At 37.4% G+C, this 25,885-nt stretch overlaps 1 protein-coding gene across 1 annotated transcript in view; it reads right to left on the minus strand.

Annotated features, from left to right (window-relative positions):
• Window positions 1-1,319: 1,319 nt before the first annotated feature.
• sema3ab (sema domain, immunoglobulin domain (Ig), short basic domain, secreted, (semaphorin) 3Ab) overlaps window positions 1,320-25,885 on the minus strand; it is a 51,863-nt gene continuing 27,297 nt past the window's right edge. Inside the window, exons 4-18 of the mRNA XM_077193651.1 lie at window positions 20,861-20,923; window positions 15,726-15,845; window positions 15,379-15,472; window positions 13,387-13,506; window positions 12,194-12,336; window positions 10,123-10,237; window positions 9,939-10,008; window positions 9,640-9,784; window positions 9,317-9,536; window positions 9,130-9,221; window positions 8,846-8,887; window positions 7,650-7,807; window positions 5,869-5,936; window positions 3,708-3,853; window positions 1,320-2,673 (exon numbers count right to left, since the gene is read on the minus strand). Coding sequence (XP_077049766.1) covers window positions 2,203-2,673; window positions 3,708-3,853; window positions 5,869-5,936; window positions 7,650-7,807; window positions 8,846-8,887; window positions 9,130-9,221; window positions 9,317-9,536; window positions 9,640-9,784; window positions 9,939-10,008; window positions 10,123-10,237; window positions 12,194-12,336; window positions 13,387-13,506; window positions 15,379-15,472; window positions 15,726-15,845; window positions 20,861-20,923 — 2,067 coding nt within the window. The 3' untranslated portion in view covers window positions 1,320-2,202. The remainder of the gene's footprint in view (window positions 2,674-3,707; window positions 3,854-5,868; window positions 5,937-7,649; window positions 7,808-8,845; window positions 8,888-9,129; window positions 9,222-9,316; window positions 9,537-9,639; window positions 9,785-9,938; window positions 10,009-10,122; window positions 10,238-12,193; window positions 12,337-13,386; window positions 13,507-15,378; window positions 15,473-15,725; window positions 15,846-20,860; window positions 20,924-25,885) is intronic.

A 25,885-nucleotide genomic window follows, 5' to 3' on the forward strand; every position in this document is an offset into this window, starting at 1 on the left:
TGCCTGTCGATAACACCATCTGTCATGAATAGCAGAATATTTTAAGCACCACCTGGAATCCAACGCCAGACAAATCACTCATTAACAAGAGAACAGCTACTGTAAATGAGTATAGAAGTGAGTGGTGCTGTAAATTCACATGCAGTTTGTACACAGTGGCATACATTTTGGACCATTTTTTCATAGTCTATAAGTTCACAGCTACATTCAGATACATGTGTACTGTGTGCATGGCCTCAACAAAAACGTCTTGCTAAAACTAATTCAGTGAGATGTGAAAGTAGGACTTCTCAAGGAGATCAGGAGCCTTGTCCCATGCTGTGTTCTGTCTCTGATCCCAGCAGTTTTAGGAACACAGCTGTCCTTTCCTCAGCTGAGGGTCAGACGCAGTATATTATATAACAATTGTACATTTGTCCTCTCTTGCCCTTTCATATTTAAAGTCAACATAAAATCAAAATCAACTACTTACTTCCGATTTACTTAATCTTAATCAGTCCATAAATTGTTCCAAAGAAAATAAAATTTGTTTTTGTTATCTCTCATCAAAAGGCATGCATATATATATATATAGATTTTTAATAATATACATATATGCATACACAATATGTAATTCATACTTAAATTAAAATATAATTTATTAGAGACTTATTTGAACAACATTACAAAAGAAATTATTTAAATTGAAAAAATGGTGCCACCCATTGGTTCAGTCTTATGCTTTTGTCACATGAATAAAATGTCAAGTTTTGATGAGAGTTTACAAAAACAAATGTTTTATTTTTTCTAGTAATATCTTATGGACTGCAGTATATATATATATATATATATATATATATATATATATATATATATATATATATATATATATATATATAGTAGGGAACACCTACTTTTCATAATTCAATTAATTCCCTGGGAATAAAATTCATAAAAAATATGCTGTTTCAATCAGAAATGTCACATTATAGTAGCAACATGGGTCGCGGACATAGTGACCATGTTGACTTCAAATATGGGCTTGACTGTCACATAAAAATTTCAAAAGAAATTATATCTAAACACTAGAACCTGTATTTCTTTAGCGGTTACAAAGGCCATCAATATAAAATAATAATACAGTTATGAAATCAAAAGAATTATTCTTCAGCTGAAAACACATCCTATATACTCTCTATACCGGTAGTGTGGATGGTCGTTTGTAAATTATTTGTGTTTGTCTTTTGTAAATGTAGTGAAAACCAATATTCCCAAAATATGTGCATCAAACATGACAAAAATGGTCATAATGGCGGTACTCCCTAATAAATGCCACCATATTTCACATACTTGACCACAATGGTTTTATATAAATGAGAATGTGAACATAGATTGAATCAAGTCAACAAATAACTTAACTGAGGAGAAAAGGTTAGTGAAGAGGGTGTACCCTCACAATGCAGTGGTTTACAATGAGGACAACAGATAATAAAATAAAATAAAACATTTTAGATATACTCTGGCACAGTACAAAATTAAATATTAATGTAAAAAAATAGCAGAAAAGATTTTTTGTTGTTTTTCTTGTCAGGAAGAGCTTATTCAGAGGAACAACACTGCCTCATTAATGGATTTGCTGAGGCATAGCTTTTGCAGCAGATGAAAATAGAAAGTGCGTGAAGGAAGATAGAAAAAGGGGGGAAAACAAGAATAAACCATAACGAAGCAATATCTTAATTAATGGATATGTACATGTACATAAACAGAAGGGCCTACATTTCTGATACAAAGATATACAGTATATGTTAAGGTCAACACACTCTATTCACATAATATTACTGACAAGTTCATTACCCAGAATGCACTGGGATTGTGCTTCAGCTAAATGGAGGTTAAACAGTGTTCTGTCAGCATCCATGTTTTGTCCCTCATAAAATGAAACAGGTTTTTTATACAGACTGAAACCTGTCTGACAGTATATTTTTTGTCATATTTACAGGTAGTTCAGTATCTGTTAGCATCACATTACATCCTCTCAGGGTTTGAGTCTCAATACGTACTGTAGGCGTGAATGAAGATGTGCTCTGGTTCACAAGTAAATCTCTCTCACACACACAATACAGGAAGTGAAATTCCACCCTTCCTGTCATCAGTCTCAGCATTATGTCTGTGTAACAGTAGAATTCTGTTGGATTTCCGCATCCTTTTTATTTGGCGTGCAGGTCACACACTGCGGGGTACCCGCTGCATCTCGTGGGTCCTGCGGTTGCGTCCTTTCTTGTTTTCCTGTATCAGCTTCCACTTACTGGCGTGTGATTGGCTGGAGTGGAGGAGCTGGCTGGAGTGTGATTGGCTGCCGTGCATCAGGTTAGCTTTCTGTCTGCGCTGTTTCCGTTCTCTCTTCCAAACCTGTTCGCACAGCTGGTCGACGCTGTTCGGGCTCGGCGGGTTGATGAGGGAGAGGAAGTCGCGGTACCACATCTTGCCATTGGCCGGATCGTTGCTGTCCGGCGTGTCTCGGTGCAGGAGATCGTCCAGGTGTTCCGAGGAAATGACATTGAGGGTGAGGCGGAGGAGGGTCTGGGTGAAGCCGTGCTCAACAGCGTGGCAGTAATACACACCCGAGTCCTTCTGATGGAGGGTTCGGATCAACAGACCCTGTTCTGTGCCCAACACTCGCTCATCGGACTTTATCTAAAAAAAATTTTTTAAAACACACACATACATATGGATCAAATCACATGCTGAGTACTGTAAACATTATTGACAACAAGTTTCAGCATCTTTGGCTGCATTCACCCCATAAACCAAAGTGATTAAATTGTCTAGTCTAATATGATGTTAGAATGATGTTTTTATGTGTTAAAAATAAAATTATAAAAGTTAAAAGAATAAAAAAGTATAAAAATTATGTTATACATGTACTGTATATATATATATATATATATATATATATATATATATATATATATATATATATATATATATATATATATATATATATATATATATATATATATATATATATATATATATAATTATATTTTTATACATTTATGTTTATTTATATTATAACAGTATAAACAAATATATTATTTATGTATATATAATACTTTTTATACTTTTTTTCCACAATTTTGAGGAATTTTGAGTAAGGATGATTAAAGCTTGCATGAATTATGACCTGTTATTTAACATTACAAAACTCAGATTTATGACCACGTTGGAAATTGAAAATGTCAGATTTAGTGTGAATTTTTTTTAGTTCTTTTTTTTTTTTAGACATACAAATTTGTCATATGTTTTGGTTGGTAATATACTGTATATGTTTGGCATGATATTGGTAAAATATTTTGGTTGGTAAATGAATACATAACCAACCATGAATAAGACATATTTAAGATTCTATTTTAGGTCACTAATCAAACCAGCACATCTGTAACGTTAATCATGTGAACTCTTCCACAAGGTCAGACGTTCTTGCTCCCAGTAAAGCACATGATATTTTTATCATTATCAAATCATGCTGGAGATCATGATCACCGGGCTTGTGCTGCATTTAAGTAAACGAGGGAAAAACCAAATCTGAAGCAATTTAATTTTTCAGTTCAACTTTTTACTTAAATTGTTATGCTGAAAATTTGTAATAGAAAATAGAAGCGATTTCCTTGTGGTCTCATACTTTGGCTTTTATTTGTGGACTCAACCGTTTACACAACAGAACATACCTCTTGTTTGTGGTCCTCTCCATGTCTCTGAAACTGCCAGTAAATAAGGGCTCGCTGGGATTTAGGACTGCACTCCAGAAAAGAGCTGCTGTTCTCAACCCCATATACCACCCTATCCAGCAAATCTCTCTCCCCATCTGCTTCATCTGCTCAGATAGATGAGGAAACAACACAGAAACACAAAAAGAAATGAGAAATCTTGATTCTGAGACAGGACAGACAGGACATCCTGCAGTGAGAATACAAACTGATAGTTCAGACCATATGCTATATCACACTAACAAAGTCACACCCAGCATGTCTGTATCACAGCGTTATATCTCTCAGTGTGATTCGAGTCCGAGAGAGAGAGAGAGAGAGAGAGAGAGAGAGAGAGAGAGAGAGAGAGAGAGAGAGAGAAAGAGAAAGAGAAAGAGAGAGAGAGAGAGAGAGAGAGAGAGAGAGAGAGAGAGAGAGAGAGAGAGAGAGAGAGAGAGAGAGAGAGAGAGAGAGAGAGAGAGAGAATCACTTGTTGTGTTAAGTGGCATCTATTCCTCTGCCTTTAATTTTCTTCTACCCTTATTTTAAGTTTGGACTATGAAATCTCAGAGTGCAGTGCAGTGGCTTAGTGGTGTCACTGTAATGAGGTGTGTTAGACCAGAACTCTGACACAGGAAATCTGTGTGTGGTCTCCATGTGTTTGGGCTCTGTAAGATTTTTATTTTTTAAAATTGAATACCTTTATTCAGCAAGAGTTTGTTGTTAAAAAGTGACCGTACATATATAATGTTACAAAAGGTTTACATTACATTTTTTTTAATAAATCATAATAGCATATTCAAATGATTTCACTGAAGACTGGAGTAATGGTGCTGAAATTTCAACTTTGCCATCATAGGAATAAATTAAATTTTAAAATACATTAAAATAGAAAACAGGTATTTTAAATTGTAATAATATTTAATTGTTTGATCAAATAAATGCAGCCTTGGTGAGCATAAGAGACTTCTTTCAAAAACATTCAGAAATCATACAGACCCCAAACTTGTGAACGCTATCTGCGTGGATGTGTATGAGTGCATGTTCTAAAGCCTGTATTTTTGCAACAGCTGTGAAACGTTTCTCAGCAGTTAGACATGTGTCATTAACGTAGTGGTATTGACTTTTTAGGCCTCGTTTCATTTCAAAAGCTTTAATTAAACACTAACCTGGAATGCACAGCACGTATGCAGGGCTTTTATTAAAACACTGTTATGCACAGTTACAATTATCTCCTCTGCCTTTTTCTAAATTTTCGTTACCCTGCACATCCTGAGTTTTATTTGTATGTATTTAGTATGACGCCCTGTTAATGTGCCCAGACTGCCTTCTAGCTCGCATTTTATCATGCTTATCATAAAGTTAAGTAGTAAGGCTATGTTTTTGGATCAACATCCTTGTTCGTCCTGGACCAACAATACGTATCAACCAATCAGGTTTTCTTTAGTTTTTTAGGATATAATTTTCTAGGGTATAATTAGGGCTCTGTTTGATAGAAATGCTATTTTTGCAATTGGAATATATTTAAAATGTAATTTATTCCTGATGGCAAAGCTGAATTTTCAGCATCATCATTACACCAGTCTTCAGTGTCACATGATCCTTCTGAATTCATTCTTATATGCTAATATGAATTGTTGTTCAAGAAAAAAAAATCTTATTATTGTTATAAACGTTGAAAACAGTCATGCTGCTTAATATATTTGTGGAAACCGTGATTTATATATATATATATATATATATATATATATATATATATATATACATACATACATACATGTACATATTTATGATAGATAGATATACTATATATATATATATATATATATATATATATATATACTGTGTATATATAGATATGTGTATATATATTTTGATGAATAGAAATATCAAGAAAACAGCATTTGTTTGAAAAAGATATCTTTTATAACAGTATACATGTATTTGCTGTACCTGTTAATGCATTATTTGTAAATAAAAGTATTAATATTATTATTATACCTTACTAATCCCAAATTTTAAACGGTACAGACCTAGAATAAAGTTCTAGATTGTATAGGTTTAGATTTGTGATTGTTAACCTACAGTAACAGTGTGTTGTTGGACACATTATAAACACAATCTGATATTCCCTGGTATTTACCGTGGTGTTGCAGATCTGAACACTGAGTCAGAGGGTCTCCGTTCCTGATATCCTGACGCCTCGTTCTCCTGCAAACATACATCACATAGCAGAGAATTAGAGAGGCCAGGTAAGTGTAAGCACACTGAAACTCACATATCCACTCCCACACACATCTGTCTCGCAGAAAAGCTGTCACTTTGTTATGCTCGATGTAAATCAAACACAGCTCTACATGAGCATAAGTGTGTCTGAAATGGAACCTGTTTTAGCTCTGTGCTGTTTAGTCTTTAACCTTTATGAAAAGAGGTATCATGCAATATATGTCCTGAGACGTCTTGTTCGTTAATGTACTATTGAGGCAACTCGGTAATGCTGGCAATATGTGAGGCCTTTTCAGGATCAGTAGTGCACAAAGAACCTCTCAGAGAACCTCGTCCACAAACATATTACTTGCTACTGCAACATGACATGGACCGTAACTGTGAGACACGTATTGTTCTTGTTTTGGAAATTGAAGATAAAATATTAAGTAGGGGGTATGCTTGCTTTTGACGGCCCAAAGGAGATTAGTTTCTACAATGGACAGCTGGGAAGTCCAATGAGGCTTTGATGGACACCTCAAAAAAGTTCAAGAAGTCAAAATGTCAAGTGATATGTACTGTGAAAAGTGATTTCAAAACTTCTAATGTTCTATATTTGGTTAATTGGAAAGTATATACGGGTACAATTGATGTTAAGTTTATCCAAAAAAGGGAAAAAAAGAAAACCAGTATAAATAAAATTGTATATAAATAAAATAGTACTGCTGTTAAAGTCCTATATCAAAAATACAGTACTAATCACAAATGTAGTTCATTCAACATGCGTGCTAAGACATATAATAGCTTTGTGAGAGAAACAAACAGACATTCAAGTCAGTATTTGCTGAGAAACTTCTATAATATTGGTTTGTTCCTTCCACAAACCTATTATATTTCTTAAGAGGACTTGGAATGTAGTGCAGAAGTCATATAGACAACTTTTTTGGTACTTCTTATGTACTTTTTTGTGCCAGTCCCTAGTCAAGATATTTTATTTTCATTATGTATAGACTATGCCACTCAGACATTACTAAAAATCTCCTTTTGTGTTCCATGGAAGAAAGACAATCATATAGGTTTGTAATGATATGAGGGTAAGTTAATGATGACAGAATTCTCATTCTGGTGTTAATTACTGTGTCAACTACGTGTTGTTATTGTTAACTAAAACTGTTTTTAAAAATTAATTATTTTAATAAATTAATACAAATATTAGATGGAAAACTTAAAATTAAAAGAGAATAAATAGAAATGTTTCCTTTCCAACTAACTGAAATAAAAATAAATTAAAGCCAAATATAAAAAACACACTATTGAAAAATACAAAAATCACATAAAACCATTAAAAACTCAAATAAAATGAAAACTAAAACCCCAAACAAAAAGCTAATTCAAAATATTAATAAATACTAAAATAGAAAATAAATATTACTAAAATAACTGTCAAATACTCCGTCAAGTTTGCAGTGCTGTGTTGAACGTTGTGCTTTGAGATACAGCCTAAACATAGCAATGTCATTACTAAAACCTAATTTAAACTAAATGTTAACTAAAAAAACTTAATTGAGACAAAAAATAGTAGCTTTTGGTATAAAGTATATAACTAATCTGAATGGAATTCAGATGCTCATCGTAAAAAAACAAAAGCACAAAACTCAGTGGAAAGGAGAATTTTTTCATCTTGGGTCAACTTTGTAGACTTTCTGTGTTCGTCACTACCTCTTAGCAGTTGGGAAGTATCGGGAACATTGCGAGCCGTCCCAGGCACAGTAAGGATCACGTGCCAGACAGCACTCAGCGCAGGCCTTCCCGTACACGTCACAGCGATGCAGAGGCATCTGAGAAACCCCAATGGTGGATCCAAGATAGAGTTGTTGCTGTAAAGATAGAGCAGAGCGATTGAGACTTCCCTGAAACAATGAGGGTAAAGTTTTTATGGTCTGTGCTGGTGTGATAGCTGAGTTAAAGACTGTTTCACTGAGGATACGGGAACTTTCTCTGGGCTTGTAAGCAGGTTTTTAATTATATATCGCTTCATATAACCTCTCAGTGTCTGTTTGATTATTCACACCGTTTAAAGGAGAGCTCACCCTGCAGTCCTCAGTGTAAAAAAAACAGCTGCTGTGTGTGACAGTGTGTGTATGTGTGGCCTCTAATGGCAGTACCTCATGTTGTCGTGTTCTGTGAGTGACTGTGACAGCAGACCCTGTTCTGCGTAATGTAGATTGAAGCCAAGCAACGTGTGTGTATGTGTGTATGTGTGACCCAACCTAAGACTGAAAGCTGTGTTGGGGTTTTTTGATACATGATAAATCTGGCTGGTCTACATCACCTCTGTCAACAAAATGCAGTGTGGCATGGCAATTTTCCTACAAAACACCCAGTGCTATCTTAGCTGATAAGTTCACTCTTTTTCAAAAACTTCATGCAAAGCTAGTTCTGCTCTCTGGAGGTCACCTGACCTATTGGGTCTTAATGTGAGTAAATCGTATCTATCTATCTATCTATCTATCTATCTATCTATCTATCTATCTATCTATCTATCTATCTATCTATCTATCTATCTATCTATCTATCTATCTATCTATCTATCTATCTATCTATCTATCTATCTATATCTATCTATCTATCTATCTGTCTATCTATCTATCTGTCTGTCTGTCTGTCTGTCCGTCTGTCTGTCTGTCCGTCCGTCCGTCCGTCCGTCCGTCCGTCCGTCCGTCTGTTCTAGAAAACTTTAGGCCTGTTTAGGCTATTTTAGATTCACTCTGTTCCCTCCACTTCACCTATCAAACCAATTATGTTGCTCAGTCTTACCTAATAGAATCATGTTCAATGCCACCACTTTGGAGTTGTGCTTTCATCACTTTTATTGCATTAAGGGATGAGTTGTTCGAAGTTCTAATAATACATACCTGCTTTGTGGAGAGTTCCATGGCAGTAATGGCTGTTGGTTCCTGTAAAAATATACAAAAGATACTTTTTTATGTACTCATATTGTTTATCACCAAATTATTACAAAATATTTCTCATTATGAACAAGGGGAAAATTGATAAAAGTCTATAAATAGTGCTTTTAGAGTGTTTTGGTGGGAAAACGCTACAGCTTAGAATGTACAGTATATTGTTTTCTAAGAAAAACAATACTAATACTAAACCTATTAGAAATAAATCTGTATAAAACACTCTATAAACTCACTCTGAACACAGTCATCTCTTCCAACAGGACTTCCTCAAGGTCATGCCATGTTCCTCTAGGGATGGAAACCACCTTAAGAACTGTGCCCATGTCTATGGTATAAAAATAACATGATTCATTTGTGTTTTGCATAAAGCACATGCTGAAAAAATCATATAAATCACATTATTTAAAAAAAACTACACACCAGTGCCGATAAACATGACATCATACTGGCCATCCTCTGCCTCTACCCTGTCCACCACTATCTGAGTGAACTGGTAGTCGACATCAGTTTTGATTATGATTGGACGGTTATTGATGGGGAACACTGGGTTGTACATGGCCGGATGGCTTCTGGCAAATGTGATAACATCGTCAGGAAAGTCCTTTGTTGATTCAAAACCATCAAATGTTTTGCTGGGGCACTGTCAGCATCCAGGAGAACGTGTGTTAAAATCAAAGCAGGCAATTCACTTTCATTTAAAAAGTAAATTGTACAAAGGTATCTGCACTGATTAGCCGTCTTACCGTGCCAGGTCTTGGGTACGGCACTCTACCCAAAAAAGGTACCCATTGGTAGTTGGGTCCATCTCGGTGTGCATACGGGCCCAGAAACACTCTCCTGATATCTGCCATACTGTACATGCATACCGCTGAGCCCTTAAAGATGTTACTGTAAACCCGAGAAACAGTAATTATGAGTTTTTTCACAGGTTCACCTTTAGGGACTTAAGACACAATTATTAAGCTTTGAATATAAAAAGACAGAATAAGCAGACAGGCTTGGTGGGAAATGGGAATTTGGTGTAAATTGGATGTTTTGATACCTGGATGTTGAAAACACAGCATAGATAATAGGGTTTTTCGGATCCTTGGAGCTCATGAGAAAAACATCCTCTGGAAACGATCAAATACAATTTCAGTGAGGCAACTGTGAGTGGTCAACTAAATACGTCAGAGTAGGGCAGAAGAGCAAAGGAGGAAGGTATTGTCATAGCATGGGTAACTTACGTAGTTCATCAAAGTGTGTGTCGATGCCGTTCAGGCCTGGCACGGAACATATTAAACGGGCCTTCAGGAAGGTGGTCCATTTATTCACCAAACTCCTATGGCCCCCAAAGTCGTTCTGTCAAAAACAAATTAAAACTTACTTGTATCAGACATATGTCATGTTTTGTTTTTTATATTTTCTGAGTAAAATGTGAGTGTTGCTTGACCATGCAAAACTTAAGGTCATGATGCTATAAACAGGAATGCTTAAACTAGTTTTGACATTTAAATTTAAGGAAGTCAAATTAGGAAATTCAAATTCAAAGACATGCATATAATTTCAATAAGTGTAAGTTTTACCAATAAAAAAAGAAAGTTTGTTAATACAAACTCAGATTTTTGAGTTGACAACTGCATTTAAACATTTAAAAAGTCGTAAAGATTTATAGAATAGTGTAGATTTTTCAGAATACCATTATCTGTCCAATTTCTTAGTCACCTTTAGACATTCTACTAACTATAAGTAACTTTGCAATTACATGTCAACTACCAGTCTTTGGAGTATTAGTAGACTGTCTGCTTAATATCTGCTAACACTTTATTGTGATGCTCCCCAACAGTCTACTTATACTTAATACTCTAAAGTAGTTGGCCAAAAAATGTCCCTAGCAGGGGCAACTATCAACATGACTAAAACATCAGCAAAATATCTCAATTTCTATTAAAATGTAATTAAAGTGTTCATGACTTTAATTTCATAATGCAAGATTTTTACATCAAAAACTGTCAGAATTTAGAAATAAAAACCCCTGTGTCTCTCATTTTGACAGTTTGATGAAAATAAAATGCATTTAAACAACGAGGTGAGGGCATATTTACACACACGTTTTAAACCAAAAACCTGTCAGTCGACATTTGAAACACATGAGCAATATAAACAGTCTCCCTCACTTTGGATTGATCAGCTCTAATTAGCAGGGATTGCATAAACTAAACATAAACTCTGCATAATGAGACAATTGTCTGCGCCGGTAAAGGGAGGATTCCAGTCATACCGGAATACCGAGCGAGCTGTAATTGAGAACACCTTTTCTACCGCTTCAAGCTGTAGACTCGCACTTGAGCTGAGCGAGTCTGCCAAAGTCTCACATTTTCTCCACAGAGGAGTCTTTGTTTTCTTGCCTGACGGCTTTTGTGACATTTGAGGCATCTCTTAAGTTTCACGGTGGGGGGTAAAAAGCAAGGTCGTGAAACAGCAGAGGTGAAGCCTAATGCAAAAACACTGGCTCTGGCCATCCTGCTACCTGTCTGGACACTATGAGAAGAAGAGGAATGGAGAAAAGGGTTGTGTGTATGCATTATCACAGCAAAGACAAATCAAATAGGAGATCTTGTTAATATTTTAATCATCTTTCCTAGATAAGATGAAATTAAAAGGAAGCATTCTTCTGCTTCTTACATTATTTTCTTAAGAATAAGACTTGTGCTTAAATCCACCAAGATACTGTAACAAAGTGTGCAATCAAATGTCAAAGATTTCAATAGGAAATCATCAGATTCTTCCTAGATCAAATTATCGGAGCTATGCTAGCCGCATTCATTCTCTATACTCATACTGTTTGCTATTATTTGTGTCCATTTCTATTTTAGAAAAAAAACATCTGGGCACTGAAAAAAATAAATGCCTGTGGTGACATTTTTGCAAAATGACATAGCTTTGTGTAATATTTTCAAAGTGCCTAGTGAGTGGTGCTTAAAGCAAGTTAGAAGCAGATCTCGCCCTCCATTGACTACCATAGTATTTTTTTCCTACTATGGTAGTCAATGGGGGGCGAGATATGCTTGGTTACAAACATTCTTCCAAATATCTTCCTTTAACCTAGAGCAGAACAAATAAATTCATACAGGTTTTTGACAACTTGAGGTTGAGTAAATGATGACAGAATTTTCATTTTGGGGTGAACTATCCCTTTAATAACAAGTTTTTACTCCAAACTCTCTTCATAACATCAGTCGAGTGTTTAAAATAACTTCCTTTTGTAGCTTCTTATCACAAAATGAGTCAGACAATATAATTATTTTTTCTGTGTACCTTGCACAGCTGTCCGATTCTGGCGTGTGTGGCTTTGCTAATTTGCTCCCCATCAATGGCGTTCTCTCTGAAGAACAGATAGATCTTGTCATCTTCAGGGTTGTCACTCTCTGGGATAAGATGCACGCTGACAAATCTTGGATCTGGATGGACAACAAACAATGCATTAACACTAAAGTATATTTATATTCATAATACAGCAAAAATAATTTATCCAAAACTAGCAAGGACCAATAAGGAGGGAGGTCATTCAGTACTACTGCTCCTCAATTGTGGAATTCGCTACCTCTTACACTACGCAATACCTCTTCTGTGGCTACTTTCAAGACCCAGTTAAAAACATATCTCCTTGAGCTTCTGGAAAGGCGCTATATAAATAAAACTTCTTCTTCTTCTTCTTCTTCACAAGCAAGAGAATGGACAGTTTCACATTGTAATTTAAATTTTTCATACTGTATAGTTGAATGAATCTGACTCTTCAACTCTACTTACGTGTGTCTGTGTGTGTGTGTGTGTGTGTGTGTGTGTGTGTGTGTGTGTGTGTGTGTGTGTGTGTGTGTGTGTGTTAGTGAGATGTCAAACATCTGTAGGCTTGATTTACAGTGTTGTGGGCCCCAGCTTTTCACAGCCTGTTTTTCATGAGTATTCAGGGTTATTGCTTTATTCACAGAGAACTAACAGGCTCATCATATAAGCTCACATCAACAGCACTGTGGCACTAACTCACAGTGAAATAGACAGTCAGCTCACCACATCTACAACAGACACACACACACGGTACTATGACGCAAAACATGTTCACTGAAGGCAAAGGCCTCAAGTGAACTGAATTTACTCTAATTCAGTTAACAAAAAAAAAAGATGTATAAGGAAATGATGCTATTTGGTATATAATCCTAATTCCATCAGATTTGCACAAACACACATACATGTTAGCACACAAGCTGTGAGGTCATGACTGACATAACTTTTTTTTCAGATAGAGATTAAAAATCCTGTTTTTCTGGTTAAAGATAATCTGTTTCTCACACATATAAAACTTTGGAACATTGGAAACTTATCAAAGATATTAAATCATCTATTTAATGGTAGTGCATGTTTATCAAGTACATGGATTTGTTTGCATTCATTTTAAATATATAAAAAGTCATAAGTGCTGTGTGTACAGTAAATGTGTTTTTTGCATGTTTCACCATTGAGCCATCTGGAGTCGTGCTGCTCCGTTCTGATTGGATGGTGCTTGCCTAAAGTTCGGAAAATGGCAAAGTCCCGGCCCATGAAGTCTGCTGATGTCCCAGCATACAGTTCCCCATCTGACATTCAAAAATGGCAATTAAAAATTGTATTCAGGAGAGTTAATGTGAGTTCAAAGTGGATGGAAAGAATAAAATATCAGGAGACGGGAGCGGGAGGATCTAGTTCTATCTAGGCTTTGTAAACTTTAATAAAGACTCAGGTGAGGATTCAAAGAGGTGTGACAGCCACGCACAGGCAATTTCACGCTCAGGGATGGCGTGAGAGAATGGGACTGTGTGAGTGTGTGTGTGTGTGTGTGTGTGTGTGTGTGTGTGTGTGTGTGTGTGTGTGTGTGTGTGTGTGTGTGTGTGTGTGTGTGTGTCATTAGTGACCTTTAATCTGAGACGAGAGATTTAACAGTATAACGCTCTGTAGGCAGAGCATTAAACCTGAGGAACAGTCTGCACTGGTCATCTTGAACAAAACTAATCAAGGGTGTTGAGTTGCCATTTAGAACACATGAACAAAGTCAAAACACACTCTGGATTACAGTGTGTGTGTGTGTGTGTGTGTGTGTGTGTGTGTGTGTGTGTGTGTGTGTGTGTGTGTGTGTGTGTGTGTGTGTGTGTGTGTGTGTGTGTGTGTGTGTGTGTGTGTGTGTGTGTGTGTGTGTGTGTGTGTGTGTGTGTGTGTGTGTGTGTGTGTGTCATTAGTGACCTTTAATCTGAGACGAGAGATTTAACAGTATAACGCTCTGTAGGCAGAGCATTAAACCTGAGGAACAGTCTGCACTGGTCATCTTGAACAAAACTAATCAAGGGTGTTGAGTTGCCATTTAGAACACATGAACAAAGTCAAAACACACTCTGGATTACAGTGTGTGTGTGTGTGTGTGTGTGTGTGTGTGTGTGTGTGTGTGTGTGTGTGTGTGTGTGTGTGTGTGTGTGTGTGTGTGTGTGTGTGTGTGTGTGTGTGTGTGTGTGTGTGTGTGTGTGTGTGTACCTGGTGTCCACACACACACACACACACTGTAATCCAGAGTATATATATATACAGAGAGAGAGAGAGAGAGAGAGAGAGAGAGAGAGAGACCTATTCATTGTCGCTAACTAACCAAATCTTCTTTATCTTCTGTTTATCGTTTAATTAATTTCTCAGAGAGCTAAATACACCAGCTCAATGAAGCATAACAGAACTGCTATTGAGAAGAAAAACATGTTCTGACTCTCTCTTATATTAATATAATTTGATTGACAGGTTGAGATGAAAATTATACATTAATTTCAGAAATTATAGGTATTATTATTGTTTAACCCAGATTAATTATAACCCAGATTTTCACAATGTGGTTTCAAACTTGGACCTCACTAAAGTAAAGTAACGTGAATTAACGTGAAGTAAAGTATAAATTAGGAAAAATAATTTATATTAAAATATTTTTAAGATATATATTGTTATAATATTTTGTAATTATAGTAATATTAACTTTACATATACTAATTTATAATATTATTACTATTATTATTAGAAATGATACAAATGAACACAAAATGATAAAATAAGTCCAGAGTAAAGAAATATAGTAAAATAAATAATGGTATATTATTGAATCAGACAGATACCAATATCAGTGTTTCAGTGTTTTAAGTTCCACTGGTCTTACATTTTACCATTGATATTTACAAAGTAACCTATTACTTGCTTCATTTTATGGATCTGACACAAACATCTTTCAGAGGGGCAATGGGGTCATGTGACTTTTTACACCACCCATGTTAAAAGAACGTCTCATTCAAATTTATAGTTTAAATAAAATGCATCACCAACCCTTTTAAGACCCTTTAAATAAAATTTTGGTCACAAATGGGACTTCAATGTTCCGTCAAATGTGACGGGATTACACTAAATTGAAACATTAAGCAGAAAATCAAATTGCCTCACACACTCACCGATCAGCATGGAAGCAGTCAGCAGTTTGGGGTCATAGGGACTCTTTCCACGGCCATTCTCAAAGTTTGACGACCCTAGCCGAAAGATGTTGTCCTTGATAGAAACAAGAAACAACACAATCAATCTTACGCAAATCCACAATGAAACATTCATCAAATTTCGCTCACATTTCATTGTTAAACACTTCTTGAAAGGCTGCTCAGTGATTCGCTAACAGGGAGGAGAAATTTTATGATAAATTTTATTGTCTTATCTGTGACCTCTAAATAATCAAAAGTCACATAATAATGTGACCGAATATAATAGCCGATAAACTGTGAAAGATAAACTGTTGTGATGAGTTTACCTCCGGGCGTTTGCCCACTTCCACATAGGCACAGACGGGATGGAAGGATCCTGTTCCACACACATACAAGTGTGTCTGGTTAAACGGCTGCAGAACCTTTATGAAGTTAGAGCACTCCTTCTGCAGAGAGAGAGAACGAGTCATCATCAACATTGCGTTTAATGATCAGAAAACAGCATTTATATTGATATAGCCAATATTTTACCAACAGAAACTTCCAAAACAACGGTCTTGAACTTGACAGACAGAAAAGCAAACTAAATCAGTGGTGCACCAGCATTTCTGGATTCACAGTCGTCACTGCGTCCTCGGATAAATAAACACATCCCATCTGTGTCAACAAATGGCAACAGACACAGACAGCTTATCACCTACACACACACGGTTTCATGTTTTATGGGGACTTCCAATGGACGCAATGATTTTTATATTGTACAAACCAAATATACTATCCCATAACCCTACCACTAAACCTACCCATCACACAAAACTTTCTGCATTTTTAGATTTTCAAAACACTTTCATTTAGTATGATTTACAAGCCGTTTTCCTCGTGGGGACCAAAAACAAAAACGTAGGGAATACCAAGTGTGTACACGTACATGTACATGTACACACACACACACACACACACACACGCTATACTGTATATATAGCACAATAATACAAAAGAAGCATCTTATATTTAAAAGGATTAAATATATATACACTACCATTCAAAAGTTTGTTGTCAGTAAAAAAAAAAAAAAAATGAAAACGTTTTTTCGAACAAATCAATACTTTCATCAGCAAGGATGCATTAATGAATGAAAAGTGACACTAAAAAGACATTCATATTTTTTTACAAAGAAATCAATTTCAAATAAATAATTTTGAACTCTATTTAACAAAGGATCCTGAAAAAAAATTATACAAAAAAATAATTATATATTTTAAAATGTAAGAATTTTACATAAATTCCTAAAATTACTTCTTTCTTTTTTCTTTTTCTTTTTTTTTATCAAATAAATAGAACATTAGTGAAAAGGAACTGTCCTTCAAAAACATAAAAAAAAATCTTACTGATCCTAAACTTTTTTTCTGTTTGAAATCTAGATAATGGAACATAGTTACAGTTTTTACATTCACTATGACAATTTTTTCAATACTTTTAACAAAATTCCTAAACTCATAACGCACCAACACACCTATAACACACAATTGGCAAAACAGTTAATTTCATGCTCAAAATCACACATTGTAAACTAAACTCCAACAATAATTTTCAAAATGCAATAAAACACTAGCAACAATTCACTATGTCTACCAAAACACTGCAAACATGTCTCAAAATCAAATCATTTTTCAAAACACTAACATATATTCTCGTCCAACAGGAGGATTTAGTCAGTCATAGCACAATGTCATAAAAACACAAACATCAGATGGAATTACAGAAACTGCATTATTTTATATGTGTCAGCCCTTATACAACAGACAGTATATTGTATTGATCATAGATTGTGTTTTGCGTTTCTTTTGAAGCCTCTCTACAGTTTTGTTTTGTTGGGTTTAGGTATTTTGCTGAAGAAATTCAATGAAAAAAGACTCATCTCAGAGTGCTTTATAGAATGTACGGTTACTGTAATGAATTTTTTTTTATATATTTGCATAATTCAATCAGCTGTTTCTCAGTAACAATAGAATAAAATACAGGGGATATATTTGTGTTTCAATTCACAATATAAACAGCTGTTTACCTTGACTTTAGCCTGTAAGGTTAGGTTTAGAACATGGTGTTATCTGTTCTGACATACAGTGTTAAAGCATTGGTAAATTTGCCAGTAAAAATCCATTGTTTTGGTCTTGTTTGAGCTTGTGTGTAAAATAAGTTCAAGCATTATAAATTTGTGTTAATGGTATGCATTTTGTGTTAAAGCAACAAGAAATGTGTTAATAGTATAGCTTACACAGACGGATGTAGTGCTAACTGTGTTAAGAGTTCAGGAAATTTGTTAAACATATTGAAAAAATTCTCATAGCGATTGTAAAAAACTGTAATGTACTGACCTAAACCTTTGATTACTCTGCTTGGACACCCTGTGTGAACTAGAGGAAAGATGACTTCATACATCCACAAATAATTACTTTCAAATTATCACCTTCAGTATTATAAGGCCCACACATAGGTTAATGTTGTATGACCATGTGTTTGTTACAATGTAATATGTGGACTAAACCAATAATTTTTTGTCCTTTAATATTGAATAAGTCCTCTGTTTATTGTGGCAAAAGGATGTAATGTCTGTATGGATCAAAATCCTGCTCTCTCACTCATGCAGCAGAATTCCACACACAGCGGCACAGGCTCACAGCTGACCAACACACTCCCACAGAGCGCTTTATTAAAAGGAAAATATTACAACAGCTGAAATTGTTTTTCAGCAGGGTGTTTAGTGCATTTGCAGGGAAATCCTGTTGTCATGGGCGTCCAGAGCTACCCAGTGGCCTGTACTCTCAGGGATAGTGTGTGCGTGCGTGCGTGCGTGCGTGCGTGTGTGTGTGTATGTGTGTGTGTGTCTGTCTGTCTGTGTGTGTGTGTGTGTGTCAGCTTCACTGTAGCATCTGAGCTGGGATTTTGCCCATGGAAATGTGTGTGCGTGTGTTCAGAAGCTATTCAGTTGTGTTAAAGCCACGTGTCTGTGCAAGCCTCATCTGGAACGGACTGAAATGACTCATCTGATGTGGAAAAGGTTTAAAGCAAAGTATGACAACATATAATACGTGACTCAAAGATCTGCCTTCCTCTTCTACTTCATCAATATTGTAATAATAGCAGAAACTAAATCTGTACAATGAAACAAACAAATATTTCACAGTACTAATACAAGTATTTTGCCAATCTCCTATCCCAACTAATCTATAGTTTCATTTCTCCCAGCAAGCATTTGTTAATGGTAAAACTTTATTTAAACCAACATGTTTCAGCACACATGCCTTCATCAGGACAAAACCATTGTTTCAATTCCAATTTAAGTTCTCCAATCAAAGTGTTGCTGGTTTACCTTCTTTAAAGTGGTTTGTTATTTCCATGCACCTTGTTTGATAGTGAAATTCCACAATAACAAATAAGAAAATCAGTTTTTAGAGATTTTAAAAGGTTGCTTTGTCCATGCACACTTCTATCTTGTTTTTGGCCAAGGTCTATCTGTAATGAAATGTAATGCAATGAAATGTAATGTAATAAAATGAAATATAATATAAATAGTAATTTAGTTAAAAATAAGTTATTTATTTCAGAGTCCAGAGACAATTTGACCTAACATGCAGCACTGCCGCCAAAATAAATGGATGTTTTTGTGAAGACTTGTGTCTCATGATGAGCATTGATCTCACTCCTTTTTTGTTTCTTACAAATTGCTGCTTAGATTCTTCAACATAACCAGTAGTTTTCTGCCTTCCTTGTCCCTCAAAAGGGCCTGAAATTGACATTGTCCCACTTCACTTCAAACAAGCCTCAGTCAATCTGTCTCTGTTCACATAAAAGCCATCTTTCAGTGAGTACCCAGCTATTCATCGAGACATGTTTACATCAAAATCTCACACAATGCATGTTATTGCAATTCAAATAAGCGCCATTGAGAACCAACCAACCTTATGGTCTCTTTATGATGCTAACAGGGCTGAGTGCTGCTTTCTATGGCTCTATATGTTCAAGGCAGCGCCTCGGGCAGGATCTGCATTGGAATTTATGAGAGCAAATGCCAGCTATGCCTGGAAAGTGTTTACACACCGTTTTCCCACAATTCATTGATTTGTTTTTTTTATTCAATATTTCATTGACATCTGCTGAGCTGATCTTGTGGGAGAAACTTTTAACACTGTTTGTGAAAGCAAAAGATGGATGACAGACAAGCTCAGCTTTACCTTCTCAAAACGAGAGGTTACTGTCAAAAGCAAACTAATCATGTTTTTCTTTTTTGGATCCATCTCAAACATTACATTTACTTTCAATAAAAAGGGGTGTTTTGCTCTTTTGAAATCTGATGTATTATGTAGACATATTGATTTTGAAGAAGTCTCTTATGCTCAGCAAGTTTGCATTTATTTGACTAAAAATACAGTAAAAAATACAGATATATTGTGAAATATTATTACAATTTGAAATAAATGTTTTCTATTTGGATAGATTTTAAAATTTAATTAGGGGCCAAACATCACCTATTGTAATCGTTATTGTTCTTATCATTCCGCTGCTGCTTCTTCCGCTCTGGAAATCTATGGCCGCCCATAGAACTGCTTGCGGGAAAGCTATGCAATTTGGCAAACAACTAGAGGACAGTGTGAATTTCACCATGGCAAATTTGGAGTGTCTAACTCAATCCATCTAGTGCCACCAACTGTCCAAAACTGCACTCACGTTTATGCAAATAACTAGTAATTACCATTTCGAATTTTCTGAAAAACCTACTTTTTCAAATTCCTCCTTGGCCGTTGCTCTGATTTTCACAAAAAAATAGCCAGACCATCTTCAGGCCATGCTGTCAAAAAGTTATGGAATTCAAGTTGATTTGTCAAACTGTTCTCGAGTAACACACAAACGAATTTGACGAAGAGCACGCCAAAATGGACGTTAGGCTATTTCTCAGCAATGCTTCTGACCAAACTGTATTTGTGTAATGACAACCATGACCGGAGGCTACCTGAACAATTTTGGCACAGTATCACCTAGAGGTTAGGAGATATAAAATAAAATGGCTCTTTTTGTTTATAACATCCGATCGGTTTGGCAAAAAGTCACAAACATGACTTTAAGAACAGATTCTAGGGGTCAGTGAGAGGGTGGGAAATTATCATTATTACAGTTTTGGTAAAACAAACATTGACTAAGATTAAAGAGCAAAATTCATGTGCATAATATGGCCCCTTCATTTTTATAGTTTCATCTTGTTTATATATCACACATACAGTAAAAAATGTACTACAAAGATAAATATAATGAGAGATGAACCAGTGAGAAGTGGAATGGTGCAGACAAACAAGCAATTCAATGCATCGGTGAAGTCTATCCGCCAGATCTCAGGGTTGTGGAGGGGACAGAATAGAGAGGATAGAAGAAAAAAAGCACAAAAAAAAAGCAAAAGAAAAGCACTTACCTGGACGTCCTTCCCAGCCCACTTGCATTCATCTCGTCGAGAAGGTGAAGAAGGCCAGGATATCTACCAGTCAGAGAGAGAGAAAGAGACAGAAAGTTAAAGGGGAAAGATAACTGGGACATCTTTTGTTGGAAGCTTCTAGTTGTATAATCGAACTCTATCTCTTTTTTTCCTTAAAGCTATGCTCTGGTTGTCTAACCCTCAGAGAACTATATAGCTTGTTTATAGCTAATAAATACTACACATTTTCACACTAAAAACAGGTTAAAATCTAATGCAGCAGCAGTTCACTCAATGTAATGTAACATAGCAACAAGTTTGGCAGGAACATATTTACAATTTGAATCACCCAGCGAGCCACACACACATCAAGGTCACTGTTTACTGATGCCACTGTTAACCATTTTGGAACGAATTTAGCAATGTTCAAAAAGTGTTTGAAATGCAATATAATTATATAATATATTCAATTAACTATATAATATAATTTATTTCACACATTCAGCAGATCATACATATTGCACATGATTTTCAACACAGTCTAAGGAAACATCTGAATGTATCAGAGGACTGCACTGAGAGCCTTTACTAAGAAGACTTTTGTATCAAATCAACTACACTGTACGCCTCTAAATATGCATTTTCACCTACTTTACAGTAGATTCAGGAATATTCCAGGGTCATGAAACTTTAGAGAGTGTCAGGAAAAATGCCTTGAGATGAACATAAAATGCCAGTGTATGTTCGTTCATCTCAAGGCATTTTTTCTGACAAAAGTTTGGGGTTGGCTGCATTTATTTAATCAAAAATACAGTAAAAAAGTTAAAATTGTGAACAATTATTAGAAATTAAAATAACAGATTTCTATGTGAATATATTTTTAAATGTAATTTATTCCTGTGCTGTCAAAGCTAAATTTTCAGCATAATTTATCGTCTTCTGTGTCTTCAGTGTCATGATCATTCAGAACTCATTCTAATAAACTCATTTGCTGCTCAAAAAACATTTCTTATTATCAATGTTGAAAACAGTTTTGCTGCTCAATATTTTTTTTTTTTCAAAATACTTATATGAATAGAAGGAACAGCATTTATTTATTTTCCTAACAGATGCAAGTCTTTACTGTCATTTTTGATCAATTTATTTCATTCTTATGAACAAAAGAATTAATTTCTTAACAAAAAAAAAACTTTCCACATGTGAACATCTTAGGAATCGTGTGAGAGGGCTTCAGTGTAAAAAGTAATTTAAGTGTATTAGTGGGAAAAAGCAAGGTTTCTATGGGACTGCTGTCACAGCGAGTTACGTTCTCCCTGTGGCTGGAGAGAGTTGAATGCGCTGTATAGCTCCTGTCTGATACCAGGCACGTGCAGAGGGGGGGGCTTTGAGAGCTGACTTGATCTCGGACTTGACTGAAGAGGTCAGTCTCTGTTTTCGATGTTCGCAAACTCCAGAGTAATGTGTGTGGACGGCAGGCGCAACTGTAGCGAAGGTTCATTTTAAAATGAAATGCACTGGTGTAAACGTATAGGTATTCCACAGTCTGCTCGGGAACCGATGCTCTCAAGCCAAATATGGTTCTTTCAGTGAGTACGCCAATTTTTTTAACTTTTTTTTTCAATGATAAAAAGTAGTGTGTTGATTCAATTAAAAATCAACATATCACATATTTTAAAATATTACATAATTCCTTGAAGCCTGTTTGTCATGCATAATATACCGACCAATCGTCATCTGGCACAACAAGTTCAAATTTCATTGGACACTGTGAATTGGTGCGGTAATTTTCCGGTCATTCATAAATCGTTTGAAAATTACAATCACAGACAAATTTACATGAAGTGATCTGAATCTGCATCATTGAAACAATGGATGTTAACTGACTAAAAAGCACTGCACAAAACCAGGACCAAAAGTAGCATTATTTGGTAAGTAGTATTCAAGTGATCTGTATGTGATACACTGTCAGTAAACATAATTATGCTAGCATAGACAATTATGCAGCAATAGTATAATAGTACAGTACTACTGGTCAAAAAATTTGAACCAATCGGGTCGCTTTGCGCGTCAGAACCCACCAGAATGGGCTTGGCTTATGCCTATATAAGCAGACCATTTCGCCATAGAATCAGGTTAAATCGACTAAAGCAACAGGTCCTGAGCCAAGCATAAAAGCACAGCAGGCTACGCAATATTGTTCCCTACTCTCAGTGAACTGAGGTTACGTTAGTAACCGAGTACGTTCCTTTTCGAGAACGTTCACTTCATATTGCATAGTATATGCAGTGGGAACCCATTTTAAAACGCTGTGCTATTAGCTGGCGACTTCGCCCTGAACCATTACCTGGGGCTAAGTGGCCCGAGGTCAACAGTAAAGTTTGACCGCAGGACCAGACAAATTTCGGGCCCTTTATTATTGTTTCAGAGGCTCGGGGCCCTCGGGGCCGAGGCCTTAGATAGAAAATACCCGTGCCTGCAGAGCAGGGACCACTAGGTTATAGAATCTCACAAATGTAGACGGTGAGGACCAGGCTGTCTTCGATTGGTATACCACTGGACCAAGCCCATGAGGAGGCCGTGCCTTTAGTGGAATGAGCTCTAACACCTATGGTGTATTGAAGGCCCATGGAGGTGTAGGCTAGAGAGATAGCGTCTACCATCCATCTAAAAAGTCTCTGTTTTGTGACCGCCCTTTAGTGCAGTCACCGAAACACACAAGCTGTTCCGACTGTCTGAATGTGGCGGAGCGCTCCAGATAGATTCTGAGAGCCCTGACAGGGCAGACCAGATTAAATTATTATCATCTTCCGACAGGGGAAGAGCTGATAGGGATATCACCTGGGCTCTGAACGGTGTTTAGAGCACCTCAGGAACATAGCCGTGCCTCGGTCTGAGCACGACTCTGGAGTCACCAGGCCCAAAGTCAAGGCATGCAGCGCTTTTGGAAAGCGCATGCAGGTCACCTACTCTTTTTGACCGATGCCAGTGCTAGCAGGAGTGCGGTTTTGAGTGAAAGCGATTTAAGGTCAGCCCTCTGGAGCGGCTCAAACGGGGGTCCCCTAAGGGCCCTGGGGATCATAGATAGGTCCCTGTAGGGGACAAAGGGGGTTGAGCCTCCTGGCCCCCTTGAGGAAACGAATCACCAGGTCGCTTTTCCCCATGGAATGGCCGGCCACACGGGCGTGAAAAGCCGCTATGGCCGGCACATAACACAATACTTTGAGCGTCGAGGGCGTCCTGCTGCATCCAGCAGCTCCTGAAGAAAAGAAAGTACTAGAGGTACTTCACATATGTGTGGGTTTACGTTTTGTGCTGCACACCAGCTTGCGAATGCTGACCACTTGAGGGTATAGAGGCATCTGGTAGACAGTGCTCTAGCTTCAATTATAGTATATTGGACTCCTTCTGGGAGGTCCCTTGGTACCCATCTAGGGGACATACATGTAAGGCCCACAGATCTGGGCGGGGGTGCCACATTTACCCGTTCGCCTGCTAGAGGTGGTCCTTCCTCAGCGGTATGGGTGAGGGAGCTTTCAGCAGCTTCGCCAGGTTTGGGAACCAAATTCTGGATCTCCAGAGGGGGGCTATGAGGAGGACTGAGCACTTGCTCTCCCTGATCCGACCGATGACCTGTGGGAGCATCGAAACTAAAATTGGGTATTGAGCATAGTATTCTGAGGCAAAGAGGTCGACCTCTGTCTTGCTGAAGGTGCTCTATATCAGGTGAACCGTCTGAGAGTCGAGAGACCATTCCCCTGGGGGTCATTGTCTCTGGATAACATATCCATGCCCTGGTTCAGAATGCCTGGTACGTGCAATGCACTTAGGGAGCGCAGGTCGGCATGTGCCCAAAGGAGGAGGAGTCTGGCCATGCCCTCCAGGCTGGCCGATCTGAGGCCGCCCTGGCGATTTATATAGGACACCACTGACATGTTGTCCGTGCGGACCAGGACATGGTGTCCAGCCAGATCCGGGAGGAAAGTTTTCAGGAGTAAATTAACCGCTCTCATTTCGAGGCAGTTGATATGTAGGCACTTATCTGGGCTCGACCAGAGGCCGGAGATTGGCCTGCCCTCGCACAGTGCCCCCAGATCCAGGTTGGAGGCATCTGATGAAACCACTGGTACCAGGTTGGGTACCAGTGGTTTCAACAGATGCCTCCAACCTGGGTTGGGTACTCCAACTGGTACCTGATTGGTACCAGTCGGTGCGTTTCCAAGGGCTCAGGGCTTTGATACAGCCGTGATCCACCCTGATACGTAAGTGACCGGAGCACCACACATGAGCTGGCACTCGTCGTTTCAGCCATCGCTTCAGGGGACGCATGTGCAGTAGGCCTAGTTGGAGTACTGACGACGCGGAGGCTATAAGGCCCAAAAACCACTGAAATGTTCTGAGCAGCCTGTGAGAGCCCGCTTTGAACAATGCCAATAGCTGCTGAATAGTGAGGGCGCGGTCTGGCGAGAGCCACGCTCTTATTTGTCTCGAGTCTATAACTGTTCCCAGGAAGACTGTATGCTTGCTGGGAAACAGCGTGTTCTTCGCGAGATTGATCTTGATACCCAAGCATTCTAGATGGCTGAGGAGCCAGGATCCGTGGGTTAGGAACTCTCTCCGATTGGGCTAGTACCAGCCAATCGTCGTGGTAGTTCAAGATGCGCATTCCCTGTTGTCTCAGGGGAATAAGCGCAGCATCCATGCATTTTGTGAATGCACAGGGAGCCAGAGACCGAATGGTTGACCGTAAATTGATAAGCCCACCCCTCAAAGGCAAATCTCAAATGGCCTGTGGTTGTGGGCTATTTGGATATGAAAGTAAGCATCTTTCAGATCCACTGAGAAGAACCAATCCCAATCCAAGAAGATTTTTTGGTTGTAAGCATGAATGGCCGTTTCATAAGGGCCTTGTTCAGGTGTCTGAGATTTAGAATTGATCTGAGGCCGCCGTCCTTCTTTGGAACGAGGAAGTAGCGACTATAAAAGCCTGACTCGTTTAATGATGGGGGAACTGTCTCGACAGCTCCT

This window comes from Siphateles boraxobius, unplaced genomic scaffold (assembly GCF_051911475.1).
Source record: "Siphateles boraxobius isolate OS27281-9 unplaced genomic scaffold, OSU_SipBor_1 31, whole genome shotgun sequence".
NCBI classification, from domain to species: domain Eukaryota; kingdom Metazoa; phylum Chordata; class Actinopteri; order Cypriniformes; family Leuciscidae; genus Siphateles; species Siphateles boraxobius.